The 15644-nt window shown below is 46.4% G+C and overlaps 1 protein-coding gene across 1 annotated transcript; it reads right to left on the minus strand.

Moving 5' to 3' along the window:
- Window positions 1–3575: 3575 nt before the first annotated feature.
- Window positions 3576–15159, minus strand: LOC125519958 (uncharacterized). The gene is made up of 3 exons (XM_048684741.2): window positions 14859–15159; window positions 5158–7139; window positions 3576–3951 (listed from the first exon to the last, which is right to left on the minus strand). Exons 1-3 carry the CDS (start codon window positions 15110–15112, stop codon window positions 3911–3913), a joined length of 2277 nt encoding a protein of 758 aa, XP_048540698.1. The 5' UTR covers window positions 15113–15159; the 3' UTR covers window positions 3576–3910.
- Between the last annotated feature and the right edge of the window lie 485 nt (window positions 15160–15644).

Below are 15644 nucleotides of genomic sequence, written 5' to 3' on the forward strand. Positions count from 1 at the left end.
CGCTGGTGATAGCGGACCAGGGATTGCGTAACTAGAATTGTTGGGTTTAGTCCCACATCGGTTGTGGGGGGAGACATAACGGAACTTATAAGGGCGGGGGTGTCCCCTCATAACAGGCTAGTCTTCTGGGGGGGAGAGGGCCCAAGGCCTCTTATAAGTCGGTGTTGCTCTTCGGTTGGGCATGGTTGACGCATGTGGGTCGGAAACGCTGGTGATAGCGGACCCGGGATTGCGTAACAAGTGGTATCATGAGCAAGGTTATGAGGAGGTTGCGGTTCTGTTGATCTTGAGGAAGGAGCGGAAGAATTCGCTGGATCGAGTTGATCGGACAACAATTCGACGGTGTGGCGAATATATCTACTCGAGATAGCGATCGGAAGCAAGCGATGGCGTCAGGCGCGTATATCGGGAGTCTTGCAGATCGGGTCGGTACCAGATCGATCTGGCGCGTCTCGGCGGGATACAGTAGAACAAGCGGTGGTGACTCGGATCGATTCCGCGTGGTGATCTGGCGTGCAACGGAGGCGGACGGAGCGTGCAGCGACAACCGCCCGAGACCCAGCCACGAGAAAGCCAATCCAGGGCAGCGCGATGCTGGTGGGCCGAGGCGTAGATGCCCGGGTGGCAATCGTGTTCGCACACGAACACGTCACGTGTACCCTCGACGCCAGGGGTGATGCACCGCAGCTCACGTCGAAGGAGTCTCACCGGAAGCGCGATTCGCAAGACGACCGCAGAGAACTTTTGAGGACCCGAAACGACCCGTCGGGGAGTGCGGCGGCTATGGGCTGCCCTAGGTCGGTCAGGCCACCCCTAGAGCCTCGGGATTCGCAGCTCTCCAATACGAAGAACGACGAAGAACGAGGGAGCAAGAACGGGGGGAGGACAAAACGTAGATGAAAAAAGTGGTAGATGCGTTGTGATTGTGCAGCTCCTGCATGTCGCACATGGCCTCGGATCGCGATGGTCCCAAAAGCAAAGTTGTAGATCTGGCAATGGGGAAAAACTCTTCAGTTGATCATTTTTTCATCTGAGGTCATCTTGAGGTTGAATTCTGGCCCGCAAATATGCAAATAATGTTGAAATTCCAACTTTCGGGGCGAACCGCGTGCGAACTCTCTGTTTGGCCCGGAACCTCCCCGGAAGTTTTGCCCGGAACTTCCGGGCTAAAATTTTGCAGCACACTATTTTGGCTCTAACTTTTTCATACGAACTCTGATTTGAGACGTTTTTTATATTAAAATCGATCGTTTCGACGAGACGAAGACAATCCGTGTAGAAATGTTTCTCATATGAGGTCGTTTTGAAGGCCTAATTGGCCGAACAATACTCTGAATACAAAATCTTAATATTTTGAGCATAGTTTCGGCCCTTCAGATGAGGTCGGATGGCGATAACCCAAACTTCAAAGATTTTCATATCGACAATATGAAACTTTTTCATGTAGATTACTTCTCCTTTTGAGGCCATCTTTATCAAGTTTTTGACTGTGCCAAAATTTGGTGTCAACACATGCCTCCCTGTTTTTCGGCAAAACTTGTGTGCCGAAAAATAATTTGCAATGTATTTGTTCTAAGGACGATGTCAACACTCCATCGGCCATTTATTTTTCTCAGGACGATAATTATGTATCGGCCATGTTTATGCTAAGGGCGATAGTTATTTATCGACCATGTCTTTGCTTAGGACGATAGTGATATATCGGTCGTTGCCTATTTAGGCTTCTTGCCACACACTTGGCTGATACTTCTTTAAATATTTGCCATTGAGAGCTCGAGGTAATAATGTGCCTTGTACGGATTCCACTGAATATGAGTTTCCGGGAACCACTTTTGTAATCTTAAAAGGACCTTCCCAACTTGGAGACCACTTCCCGAATTTTCTACCTTTTGAACCAATTGGTAGAATCACCTTCCACACGAGATCGGTAACTTGAAAATTCTTCAACTTGACCTTCTTATTGTAAGCTCTTCCCACCCTCAAATCATCTCTCTCTCTATGGCATTCAAAGCAGCCAAAGGTTTGTCGGCGACTTCATCAATATTGTCCATCATCAAGTTATAAAAATCCACTGCCGATAAATCATTTTGTTTGGCTATTCTCAAAGCATTCAAATTCACTTCCACTTGTAAAACGGCCTCTTGACCATATACGAGCTCATATGGAGTTACCTTTGTAGCACCGTGCCTTGAGATTCTGTGTGCCCACAAAGTTTCAGAGAATAGCTCATGCCATCTCCTTGGATTATCCTCAATCTTCTTCTTGATGAGCTTGATTAATATTTTATTGCTAGACTCAGGTTGTCCTTGGCTTGGGCATAATATGGAGAGTAATTGAGCAACTTTATCTTATATGATTTGGCATATTCTCTAACTTGATGTGATATAAAGGATGAACCTTGGTATGTAGTTAATGTTTGAGAAATGCTGAATCTATGAATAATATGCTCAGTTATGAATTGAATTACCTCTGTATGGGCCATATTTTTGAATGGTATTGCTTCAGACTATTTAGTGAAATAATTAGTTGCCACCAACACGAATTGATGCCCCTTTGAAGAAGAAGGATGAATCTCTCCAATAAAGTCTAATCCCCAACCACTAAAAGGCCACGGCTTGATAATATGATGTAACATAGCAGCGGGAGCCAACTAAATATCACCAAACTTTTGACAAGCTTCACATCCTTTATAATATCGGAAGCAGTCATTAACCATTGTCGGCCAATAAAACCCAGCACGTCGTAATAACCATTTCATCTTGGGAGCCGACTAATGAGTGCCACAAATACCTTCATGGACCTCTCCCATATCAACTCTCGCTTGGTCCTCCTCCAAGCACTTCAAAAGAACATCATAGACCGTTCTGCGATAGAGACCATCATCTCTCATTGTGTATTTGAAAGCCATACGCCGAACAGTCCTGTCCACCCTTTTACTAGGATCACACAAATAATCAATAATGGGTTTCCTCCAGTCTTGATTTTCTCCTGCATTAAATATTTCATTAGTGGCCGAAACGGTGGGCTCCGGTTCAGCCTCCCCTATGTTGGCAAGACTAGAGCCTTTGAGAACATGCCACGATCAACATGATAGTCGGATGCTTGTTGTGCCAACTCATTTGCTCTCCAATTGTCATGTCTAGATATATGAGCAATGCTAAAATAATCCAAAGTAGAAATTATATCTAGACATTTATCAAGATAAACATTAAGTGATTCGTCAAAACATTGAAAGACTTTGGATATTTGTTGCACTACTAATAACGAATCACCAAAAGCCTCAATATGTTTAGCACCTATGGCGAGCAACATCTCTAAGCCGAATAACAATGCTTCATATTCAGCTTGATTATTTGTGCAAAAATACTCTAAGCGGCATGAGGGTTCAAAAACAACACCATGAGGAGATATATAAACAATACCAACACCTTGGCCATTGCTACAAACTGAACCATCAAAATATAATCTCCATGGTACTAACGAGACAAGGTTTATATCAATATCATGCTTGTCATCAATCCGATGCTCAACAATAAAATTAGCAATGATTTGGCCTTTCATGGATTTGATCTGGATGACATTCAATATCATATCACACATTCACACTTCAGGAACTGTGAAATACAAGGTTACATATACAACTCTTACAACACCATACATCTGCAATCAGCAGTCATCAAAGCACCTGCTTACAACAGTAGCTTATAAAATACAAGTTTCACATGGCATAAGCCTTGTTTCATAGCAGAATAGGTAGCAATATAGAATCCTTTTTTTTTTTGCTTAAAATGTCTCACAAGCTCCACAACAAGCACACATGAACTGTGCTTTATCTTTGTCAACATAATCCGTCTAAACATAATCAGTTTCTTCAAAAGGGTTGAAGTTGGGATACTCCAAGCAATTTGATTTAGAACATTGCGAAATCAGAATACTTGGTCTCGTGCTTAGCTGGTTCATGACATTTAGCGAGGGTAAGTATTTCCAAAAGATAATAAGAAGATATAATATGAAAACTAAATATTTTGATATGCAGGCATAACGACAAATACACTTGCAGAAGGCATGTCAATACATGTATGCTTGAAGTTATTTAATGTGCACAATAAACAATATTTACATTGACTAAAAAGGAAACTAAAAGGAACTCTTACATTCAAAATTACATGCAAAAAAGTGCCCAAAATTCATACCAATCAATAATCACATCATCAAACAACCAAAATACGTGAATCTTATTCAATGCTATTGATTGGAACCATTCATGAAAAATCTTGTTTAATTCGATCTATTGATTGCACTCTGAAGTCTGAAGCATTTAAATCAAATACATTAGAGAACAGGAGCAAATCATCTTGATGTAAGACCATCGCCAAACTTCTTGCTACTTGGAACAATTTGTGTGTTTTATTTTCCTAGAATATACACTAAATATAGCCTCTCAATTGTTGTATTTTCTTGTCCTGAATTTCTCGATTTCAATGTTCCAAAAAGGACCCGAGCTTTTATACCACCCTAAAAAAAGGGAGTGGTTTAGGCAGTTATTTTTTTTTTTTGGAAAAATCTTCTGGTCTATTCATCATCTTTCATGGCAGTACAATACTCCTTTGAACATGCCACCGAAAAGTTCACTCTTTTGATTATGCCACTGAAATTTTGAAAAGACCATACTCTATATATGCCAATTAATGTATGGCATTTATATGTTCCAACATGATGTGTGTGGATTTAACTAGATCGTGAGATTCTATATGTGTGTAATCGATAAGATCACTCCCGAACTACCCCAATGATTTGATACTAAAACGGCCTAAATTTCAAATTGTTGTGGAAAATCTCTAAATAATTTGACGAGGTATTAACTGGTCCACAAAGATAGAAACAAAAACGTTTGCTATTTTTAGTATTCGCTAGCATGCATGTGAGTGTTTGTTTTTACTACTAGAGAATCCAATGTAAGATCATTAAAAACAAAATGCTAGAACCAAAATTTCCTCTGTCCCAAAATAAGTGACTCAACTTTGTACTAACTAATTAGTACAAAGTTGAGTCACTTATTTTGGGACAGATGAAGTATTTGAAAAGAGAAGTAATATCTTGAATACTAATTTGCAACCACGCAGCCCCCTAGGAAGTTTGCGAAGTTTTTGCAATTACCTTGAGCTTGCCGTGCCTCCCGGATAAAAGGAATGCCCAAAATGATCGACAAGACCCTGACGTGCGTGACGAACTCACCACCGGTGCTCAAACTCTTGATGTGGAATTCCGACTCACAGTTCTGTGCCAGGTAGCAAAGCATCTCAGTCCACACCGTGGCTATGAGCTCCCATAGTTCGGCTGGGCGTGTGATCTTGAGCAGCTCTTTGGCGGTTGCACTGGCACGGGATGTGAAAAACCCATGCCCCTCGTACCCATACAGGATGACCTTGCTCTGCTCCAGGTGCCCTCCAGAGAAACGTTGCTGAGTGAGAGCTTTCCTCACATCGCGCCGAACCTTACCAAACTCGAAGTGGCCACTGCTTGCGTTCTTGACACTGCACTTCCCGACCAGGTACATGACGTACTCGGACAGCTCCCTACTAATGTCCCTGTGCATTGAGGAGGAGCTGTCCTCATCTGCTGTAGTGTAGAAGCACATCTCAGTGATCATATGCCACATAAGGACGACCCCCGCGACAGTCCCTCCCTCCAGGTTTAGGATTGACTGGTCGATCGACCTTCCTTCTGCCGTCGCTTCCAGCGCCCACAGTGCCCACTGGCCGTGGAATGTGCTGAAGTCCCTTCCCCAGTACTCGGTTACTTTTTTAGTGGCCCCTACGTCCAGCAGCTTTCTGAAGACGAACTCCTTGAGGTCAGGAGATACTTGTATGTGCTTGACTTCAGATACAAGCCCAACCTTGCGCAGAGCCCATACGAACAAGTTAGCTTTCTTTTCCTGGATGCACTCACCGATCAGGTTATACTGCGCCATCTGCCCTGACCACAACTCTTTCCCTAGTGGATGGACAAGCTTGGTCAGATTGAACATTGCACTCTTACCTGGGAATCCATCATTCCCAAATAGGCTTCGGCCAGGTAGGTAAGGCCAGTATGACGAGATGACCATGAAGATGGAGGTCAAATCCAGTGCAACTGCACCGACTAACAGCACGTAGGATACCATGACATCGGCTCTCAAGTCGTCGGCGAATTGCCCATCCAGGTCAGCCTTTCGGAACAGCACAAGCGCCACGGAGGTTGCGCCAAACGTGATGAGCCGCTCGATCCCACTGTAGACGAGGTTGAGGTGGTACTGGAGCACTCCGTACTTTGTGTACATGAAGTCATAGACGAGTGAGAGCTGGATCTCAGCCAACTTGTAAGCGATCTGGTGCCGGAGCTCTGGCTTCCTCAGGCCTCTTAACTTCCTGATGGCGCGGTCGATGGTGTCGCCTTTGTTCCACTTCAAGGAAGGGGTCATGTCTGTCAAGAAATCCAAACATATCCGGATACCCTTCCCGGCCACCTCCACGAGGCCCTCGTAATCTATCTTGTCCTGGCTGTCACTTGATAAAAGATCATGGAGCCTCTCGAAATAGGACTTTGCCTCATCAAGGACACTACTCTCTACGTTGAGCACATAGTCCGATATGGAGTTGCTCTCGGGCGTCATGGAGCTGCCAGCGGTCATGAGCGCCCATGTCCTCTCTGTGTATTTGATTGTCCCAGAAATGAACATCAGCACCATGGGAAGCATAAGTTGCTTGGTGCTGACAAAGTGCCATGACTTGGTGACGATGTAGACGGACAGCATGAACTGCGAGACGAGGCTTAGGAGGTGGCGCTTCCACAGCAAGCTGTCCTCCGTGGCGACGGCCGCGAGCGTCTCCTGTCCACCGAGGTGGAGGAGCAGGAAGGGAGTCCAGAAGAGCAGGAGCTGGTGGCGTGGGTCATTGAGGTGGAGCGCCAGGCGGCCGAGGGTGAAGGTTGCGACGTAGTCAGCCAGCAGGTATGCTATCCACAGCAGCAAGCTGAGCACACGGGAGCTGTGGCGCTTTCGGACTCCTGGAAAAAAAAGGAGGAAGACTTGCAAGGAGAAGCTCGCCAGCACCAAGCATTGGATCTCCCATTGATTCCATAGCGGGTTGAGAGTAGTATTGCTGAAACAACATAACCAATCGAGGCAATTCAGATTCAACTATCACACACACACACACACACACACACACACACACACACACACACAAACACACACACACACACACACACAACTTGTGTCATTATGTGCACCCATTGATTAAGCACGCAAATAACGAGCTAACGTTGCCTCAGGGAAGCCACCCGAGCGAAGGAACATTCCCTACACGAGGCTCGTTTGAGCTAAACGTGCCATTAAAGTGTTCTCTAAAAAATCACTCTGAACGAAAGCTGAGGAATTGCCATGCTATAACAAATATATTTGTCATGCTATTATAGAAAAAAAATCCATGTTGAAAAGAAAAAATATTCATGCTAGCAGAATGAATTGTTAGGAATTTGCCATGCTCAGAAGAGTAAATTGCCATGCGTTTCAAGGATTGGCCATGATAAAGTATAGAGAATTGCCATGCTAAAGAAAAGGAAAATATGCCCGCGTGTTCGGAAATTTCCCATGGTAGACGAATTGTCATGCGTGCTATACAGAGGAGTTGCCACACATTCTTCTAAGTAATTGCTATGCTACATGATGGAGTCTTTCCCTCTTGATGGTGTATGAGAGCAAATGAGCAATATATGCCTCGTTCCATTGGGAGGGTGCATGGGAGGTAATATGGATTGCCACGTGCGCCACTTTCAGAATCGCACATGAGGAAATGGATGTACGACACCCCCCCCCCCCTCCCCCCTCCCCGTGTCGCTCCCATGCGAACGACTTGGGCGCATGATCCAATCCTAGCCGCCTCCTCTAGAATATTGCCCCTCCTCTCGGTCGTCACTAGTGGGCGCTGCAAGGCGAAGCCGCGCGGCTCATGGCGGCGGCAGGGACCTATTCCTCGCGTCTCTGAGCGGCCCTCCGGCACAGCGAGTGAAGCTCGGTAGTCAAATGCGCCGGACCGCGATCTGGTGGGCAAATCTGATGGCTGCACCGCGTCTGGTGGGCGGATCTGATGGCCCAAATTAGAGAAATAATTTTTATTTTATTTTTGTATTGTCATGTCATCATGCCATTAAAGAAGTTCAGCCAACCTACAACTTCTGATAATTTTCAAAATATATTTCTGAGACTTTTGCTATTTTATTAAAAATGCTTTCCATCTTTTGAATTTGAATCAACTCAATGTCTTCTGATATTCCTCTACAAGGGAGGACTCATCTTTTCAGATCATTATAAAGACTTCCCAGAAGTTTCACATTTTGGTACACACCTCTAGTTCAAACCCTTTTTTGTTCAAATTCAAATCAATTTGAATTCAAACAGTTTCAAAACTGGTGGAATCAATTTTGTGGACCTAAGTGTGCAACTCCATAGTCCGTGCATGAGCAACTATGGCGACTAGTGTGTGCAACTCCGCAATCGCACGTGAGCAACTACACCACGTGTGCGCAACTCCTGCAACCCCATGTGTGAGAAACTATGCCAATGAGAGCGAGCAACTCTGCGGGTTGTGCGCATGCGAATATTCTGCCACACGTTTGCAAAAAAGGCGAGAGGTGCACATAAAAAATCCTAGCCTGGTGAGGAGTGAGGATGAGCCCAACTAAAAGAGACGCCACATTCTGCACCAACCCCCGACGACTGACCCAAAGCCCACCATTGCATTTCGCGTCTTCCTCTAAAAACAGAAAGATACCACCACAACTGGTCTCCCCCCTCGTCGATCCTCGCCAACGGCGATGGAGTCTCGACTGTCATATTTTTTTTGTAATTTAGTCCCTGTTTGGTGTAACTATCTAGCAGTCAATGTGTGACTACCTGACAGTCGATGAGCGTCTTTTCCCCCTGCGTGCGGACGTGTTGTTTTCCAGTACGATGTTCACCCCCGCCCTAACTAGCCCTTCCAGTGCGATGTGCAACTTTTGTAGCTACCCCAACCAAATACCTGGCAGTCTATATGCAACTCTGAAAGTATGGTTGTGCAACTCTTCTTATGATCTTCAAAAAAATATGAGATGATAATTTACAGACATACACAACGTTGAAGCAGTGTTAGCTGACCAAAATCGAGAGGCCGGAGAGACCAGTCTCCATCCACGCCATTTCTTTAGGGATGGAAGGGATACACGCGTAGAAGAGATGGTCGATGGTGATGACCCAAATCGAGAGAAAGGAGGAGGGCTGCATTTGGGGAACTTCTCGGCCAGTTGTACACGGTGGAATCGGGACGAAGTGGGCGGCGCAAGCACAATTGAAGCGTAACTAAAACAGACTCCAATGGGCGCGCGTGGAAGTGAGTGGCGGAGCCCTATTAAGCTTGAGGAGTTAATAGAGAATTGTATGAACTAAACAATGGATATATAAAAGAACAGTCGTTAATTTGCAAAAAGAAAGACGAAGAGATAAGGTTCTCTCCCGGGCGGTTCCGCCGGCACGGTGACACACCAAGCCGCCAGAAAGGCAGAGCTGCGCGTCTAGCTAAACTTGAGTACGTAAGTAATGCAAGTGCGGGACGTCATGTGGTCAACTTAGGGCGTGTTTAGTTGCCCGCATGCAGTCTAACCAGGCCTGCGCGGGATGTGCGCGGCCTGTTTGGTTGCCTGGTCTGCATGCGGTTTAAGGTCCGCACGGATCTTAAAGTAGCCCGCAGCCTGGCCCGGCGAAAACTGCCGAATCAGCAGTTTCTCGCGAGCCTGGCTGGGCGTAGCCACGCGTGCGAGGCAGTTGCACACCTCGGGCAGCGCGGGAGACGAAGGGGACATCTCATAACTCGCCCTCCCACTCTTCTGTCACCGCCCAGTCGCATTGTTCCCACCGCTCCCTCCCTCCCTCACCGCCCCTCCCTCTCCTCTCCTTCGATGGATCCGCCTCGCCCATCCCCGCGCCGCCCTCTGACCCCCGTCGACCAGCGCATCACCAGCATCTAGGAGCGCTAGGTGGCCGGGCTGCAGAACTCGGGCAGGGACCTGGCGCCGGCGCTCCGAGCGCCGTCCCCCATCTGCTGCCGGCCACCACGAGCGCCGGCCAATGCGGTGCCGGCCGTTCCGGCCCTTCCTGCTCCGCCGCGGATTCCGGACCTCGTGGTCCTGGGCTCGGCGCCGGCGCCGTCGACGGAGCCGCCGATTGTTGGGACCCCATTGGGCAGGGGGTTTTCTTGACCCCCGTCCAAGGGTTTACTCCTGTCGGCGGGCCGTCCTCCTCGACCTCCGGCGTGGCGATGAGCACGGGGTCGATGCCGCAGGCCGTCGCCAGCGCCGGCTCCTCCTCTGCTCCGCCACCTCTCTCCTTCCCGTCGGGGTTTTCACCCCGGCCTCGGTTCGCTGCGGCTGCGCGTGCTCCGGTGAGTCAAACCCCCTACATGCTTCCTCGTAGATGTAGATTAGGGGTTTATTTCTTAGGCATGTGCTAGTAGTTAGTGGATTCGATAGGATTAGATAGGATTCTAGCAGATCCGATTGGATGCGATCCCAATCGAATCCAACCAGACTGATCTGTTCTTGATTCGTACATTGTGTGTTCTAGGATAATTTTCTTGTGCTACTGGATCTATGTTCATGATAATAGCTGTGTTCATGCTTGAATCCCCAATGGTAGTGTGCTTTGCTAGGATGTGTGTTCATGGTAGGGTCTTGCTAGGATGTGTGTTCATGCAAATGGCATGTTCATGTTCAAGCTAGGATCATGTTCATGTTGCTAGCATACATATTCAAGCTACGGTTTGTGTTGAATGTTATACATGCATGTAGTAGGACCATTTTAGGATGCTGCCAAATGTGCATGGCTGCACATGGGTGCTATTGGCACTTGCTGTTGCTATTTTTAGATGTTTTCATGTTTAGGATAGTGCACTGATGAGTGGCAGGCCCATCAACAAGTGTCATTTGCCCATGGCACTTGCTGTAGGGCAAAATGCCACTTATCAATGGCACTTGTTGTTGGGCAAGTGCACTAATCAGTGGCATTTGCCTAACAGCAAGTGCCATTTGCTCAAAGAGTTTGTGCACTGATCAGTGCCATTTGTTCTTGGGCAAATGTCTCTGATCAGTGCCATTTTGCAAAGAGTTTGTGCACTAATACTTGTCATCTTACCTGACAAGACATTGAAGACTGACTGGGATGTGACGGGAGGAGCTCAGGTGGTGGCCGGAGCTGAGGGCGCCGAGGATTTCGTCCCCACGAACAGGTGGCTCAGGATGGTGGACCTGCCTGGCAGGATCGCCTTCATGAGCCTGTCTCGTTCAAGGGGACGATCTCCGAGGAAGGGCCACGAGGAGGGGGCCAGGGAGCCGATGCGCTTCTACCAGCAGATCAAGGACAACGAGGACCTCGCCATGCTCGTCGTCCCTCGCAAATTCGTGGAGGTGATGAACACCTGGCCGGTCATCAAGCGGCTCCCGCGCGTGGTCAGGCTATCGGCGAACAAGCGGTGTGTGTTCTGGGTGCAGGTCCAGAACTTCGAGGGGAACATGGTACTTGGCCGGGGCTGGAACTACTTCTGCCACCGCCACTGGATCGTCCCCGGCGACCTCGTCGTTGTGCGCATCTCAGGACTCGGACTGAAGATTCAGATCTACAACCACGATTCCTCGGTCATGTGCAGGTTTCGTTGCAGTAGGCACAATTGCGTTGGTACATCGAGCATGCTATGTAGTTAAATTAAGTAAGGTGTTAGTGTTGAACTTTTATGGTGTGTGGCGAGACTTGTGCTGGGAACTTGTTCATATTTTGACCAGGAGCAGCACCTTGGCTTGGAGCAGGGAAGAAGGATCCCCTGCTGTTAATCTAGACTTATGCTATGTAGTTAAGTAGTTTGATGTCATTTCCTTGCTTGCTGTGTTTGATTTCATTTAGGTGCTTGCTTTGTTTGATCTTGCTATTGTGCTGATCATGTGGTGGTAAGGCCACCAAATTTGAATGTAGTGAGCAGAATACAAACGTGTTTGCAACCAAACAACTGAAGCTTGCATCTGCTCACATCCTAAGCACAAAAACGACAACCAAACAACAGAGGGTGAGTGCCCCTCCATGCGATGCAGACAACCAAACAGGTTACATCTGCTGCATATGAGGGTGCATTTCAAGAATCAGGCTGGCTGGAGATGGACATGCAATGCAACTACTATTGCAAACTGCAACCAAACACACCCTTAGTATTGCCGTGTCGTGCAACCTCCCAATGGTAATACCCACCTAAGAACTACTCTGTGTGCAATTATAATTACTATGGATGCCAACAAAAATTATGACTAGGAAAAATAGATCAACTTAAGCAAAAATATCGTCCTATCCAATTTACTATTGCCGTGTTGTGCAATTTTTCAATGGTCATATTCAACTAAGCCTACTACCATGATCAACTTAGTAAAACTGTGTTCTACCAAAGCCATACAACTAATTTTTCCCAATAGCCCTTTTGCATTTTTTTATCTGAAAAGAGAAAAATAGAAAAAAAAGAAAGAAATCACTAATTAAGGAGCACTCTTTGCAAAGGTCAACCCACCGCCCCAGGTTGCGACAAGGGGCACACAGAGAGATTTTCCTTTTTTCGTAGATCCGTTATTCAAATTTTTTTATCTCTTAAACCATATGTTCAAATCTTGGATCATTTTCGTATTGACGAAAAAAAATCGCAAAAAAACCGGACAAAAGTACCGAACCAAGTGCACATGTTTTTTCCCTTTCTGAGAGAGGCAAGACCGTGTCTCTCATGGAAGCAAATCCGTGACTCTCACGGAAGGAAAAAGAAAAAAAAACATATTCTTTTCCATTTCGAATGTGCTTCTCGAGAAAGGAAGAAAGAAGAAAAACCTGCTTTTTTCGTTTCCAAGAGGTACGGCCGTGCCTCTCGCGGAAGAAAATCTGTGCCTCTCGTAGAAGCAAATCCACACCTCTCGCAAAAGGAAAAGAAAAAAAAAGAAAATGCGTTTTTCCCCATGTTGCTCGCGCGTTTTTTTTATGTTTTCGGGAGGCGTCCATTCGTCTCAGAAAAGCAAACCGGTGCCTCTCGCGGAAGCAAATCCGTGTCTCTCGCGATAAAAAGTAAACGCATTTTTTCGCGCAATTTTTTGTGTGTGTTTTTTTCCAAAAGCTATGGTAGACCGGTGAAAAACCAAAAAGTTGAAAAACCCCGAAAAAAACCTATCTAAAAAGCCGAGAACGCGTGCCAAAAATAAAATGATATCCCCAATCCACTGTGTTTGGATGGTTAGAGAGACTGTGGTATCGCCAGCCCATCAGGGTTCAATCCTGGTGCTCGTATTTATTTCTGGATTTCCGGCGATGCGCATTCAGTGGGAGGAGACGTTCCGGTCGATGACGAGATGCCTACGGTGACTTTGTAAATTTCAAGATGATATGCCAGCTTAGTCTTTTAGATGTGCTCATAAGGGTAGAGTGTATATAGATGAGTGTATGCGCGTGTATATCGTCAGTACCGATGTTAAAAGGAAGAAAACTGTTTTTGTAAGAGGAAAATGGATCAACCATCCGTTAAACGCAGCGGTTGACAACAAAAAACGGGCGTCAACTTAAATGGATAAAAAACAAACAAAATGTGCGTCCATTTAGATCTAGGCGTTGGAGTTGCTCTAAGGGCTGGAGAGGGGCGGCGCGGTTCACTGATAGAGGAGGAGACCGCGACGGCGCCAGAGCTTGCAGAAACTCATAATTGACGGGTCGATGCGAGTAGGGATGTGCGGCGACGGTGGGCACGCGGTTGACGTGCAGTAGGCGGCGGCAGGCACGAGGTGAAGTGCGCTTGGCGACGAGGGGCTAGTGCATACCTACTGTGTGCTGTGCTACCAGTAGATTGATTCGATCAAGTTCTGGCTAGAATTGCTAGTGCATACGTACTACTGTACCCCAAGATAATCAATCAGGATTCAGGAGTAAACGCTTAGCTTGGACTTGGAGGCTAGCTTTTGCACTGCGCTGGGTAGATTTATCGAAGGAAGTCAGCTTGCGTTTCTTCATCTTCGTTGTCTCGCTGGAACGGAAGTACTCGGCATGTGAGGATTGGGCCAACAGAGGCGCTTCGCCATGGATGTCTTAACTGGCAGAGCCCGCAGCGCCCGGTGGTGTCGCCGGAAATTTGGCGGGTGGCCACGCAGGCGCACCTGAGGCATGACAAATTCTATCTGTACAATTGTGAAATACCGATCTAGTCTTTAACAAACTACAGAAAGAAAATAATATTGGTATTGGTCTCAGTTTTTGGTACTGGCCTCTGCTTATTTGTTACTCCTACTTTTATTTTGGTATCTCACGCTCCTTCACCACTTGGCGGTCTTATTTTTCATAACAATCATAAAACCTGAAATATCATTTATGATGTATTGTCCATTTTACAAATATGTGAGGTGCATGTTTTCTTCTACGATGCCATGTCTGTATTCCATATAATTGTGTGGCAGCTGAGCTTCTCGTGCTACTGTATCTTTACTTTCTTTTTTGTATGGTCTGTATCTTTACTTCCTCATTTCCTCACCAAACAAGCCAATAACTATAGCATGCGACCTACTACAATTAGCGGAATAACTTGCAAAATTGCTGAACAACTCATCTCTCATCCCTCAGGTGACCAACGTGCTACTACTATTAGCCGAACAACTTGCGAAAATTGCGGGTGGCGCCTCAGCGTCCAGTCTAGTTCATATGAAACCGCAGAAAGCAACAAGAAACTATGCTGTAAGACTTGATGCTCTGCGATATTGATAAGTGAAAAATCTAGGAATTTGCCACTTACCTCATGTCTGCGGGGGGTCCAACGCTAGTGTTCATGGCTTGCTCCTCTGCTTCTCTTGGTCTATCCCCCGGCTTGGGCTTGGTAATTGAGTGCTTGGCTAGTTCGATTGAGAGTTGAGAAAACCGCTGGTCACCACAGAGATACACAACCGCACTTAAGCGATGGAATAAAGAAACATGTTCAGTTGGAGACCAGAATCCTGTCCTCTCATTTAAAGGAAGGAATAAAGAAACGTAAATGCTTGTTGGAAGCATCTTTTTATCTTCAGCGAAGCTACCTACTACTCCTGGGTTGCAGAAGTCTTTGCCGTCAGTGCTTTTTGGGCCCACTCAAAGACACACTCGCCGGACCAAACCCGCCCCGTTGTGTGGAGCTGTGGGCTTCAGGCTAGGAGGTCCCACTGCGGCAGGTAGCGATGGCATTGTTCACTCTAGAAGGAGGGAGGCGAGGGATAAGTCAGAGCACACCTCTCAGTGGTGATGTGAGTACACCTTGAAGCATCACTAGTGATTGGGGCGTCACACTATGACGCCGTTTAAGATGAAGTTGTACTCATGTTTTCATTTAAAAAAATATATAAAGTCCTCGAGTCCTCGTCTCCGTCTAAAAATCATCTCAAAGAAATATCCTCACCTTCATCCAAAAAAGTAAAAAAGAAAAAAAATACCACAACAACCTACCAGCGAGTGCCACTTTGCATAACCCTTCATTTAAAAAATACCAGAGATCCTCATCTCCATCTAAAAGAATATATTTAAAAAGTAATCCACACCTTCATGTAAAAAA

Source organism: Triticum urartu, chromosome 7A (genome assembly GCF_056163025.1).
Source record: "Triticum urartu cultivar PI428250 chromosome 7A, HENAU_Tu73, whole genome shotgun sequence".
Classification (NCBI taxonomy): domain Eukaryota; kingdom Viridiplantae; phylum Streptophyta; class Magnoliopsida; order Poales; family Poaceae; genus Triticum; species Triticum urartu.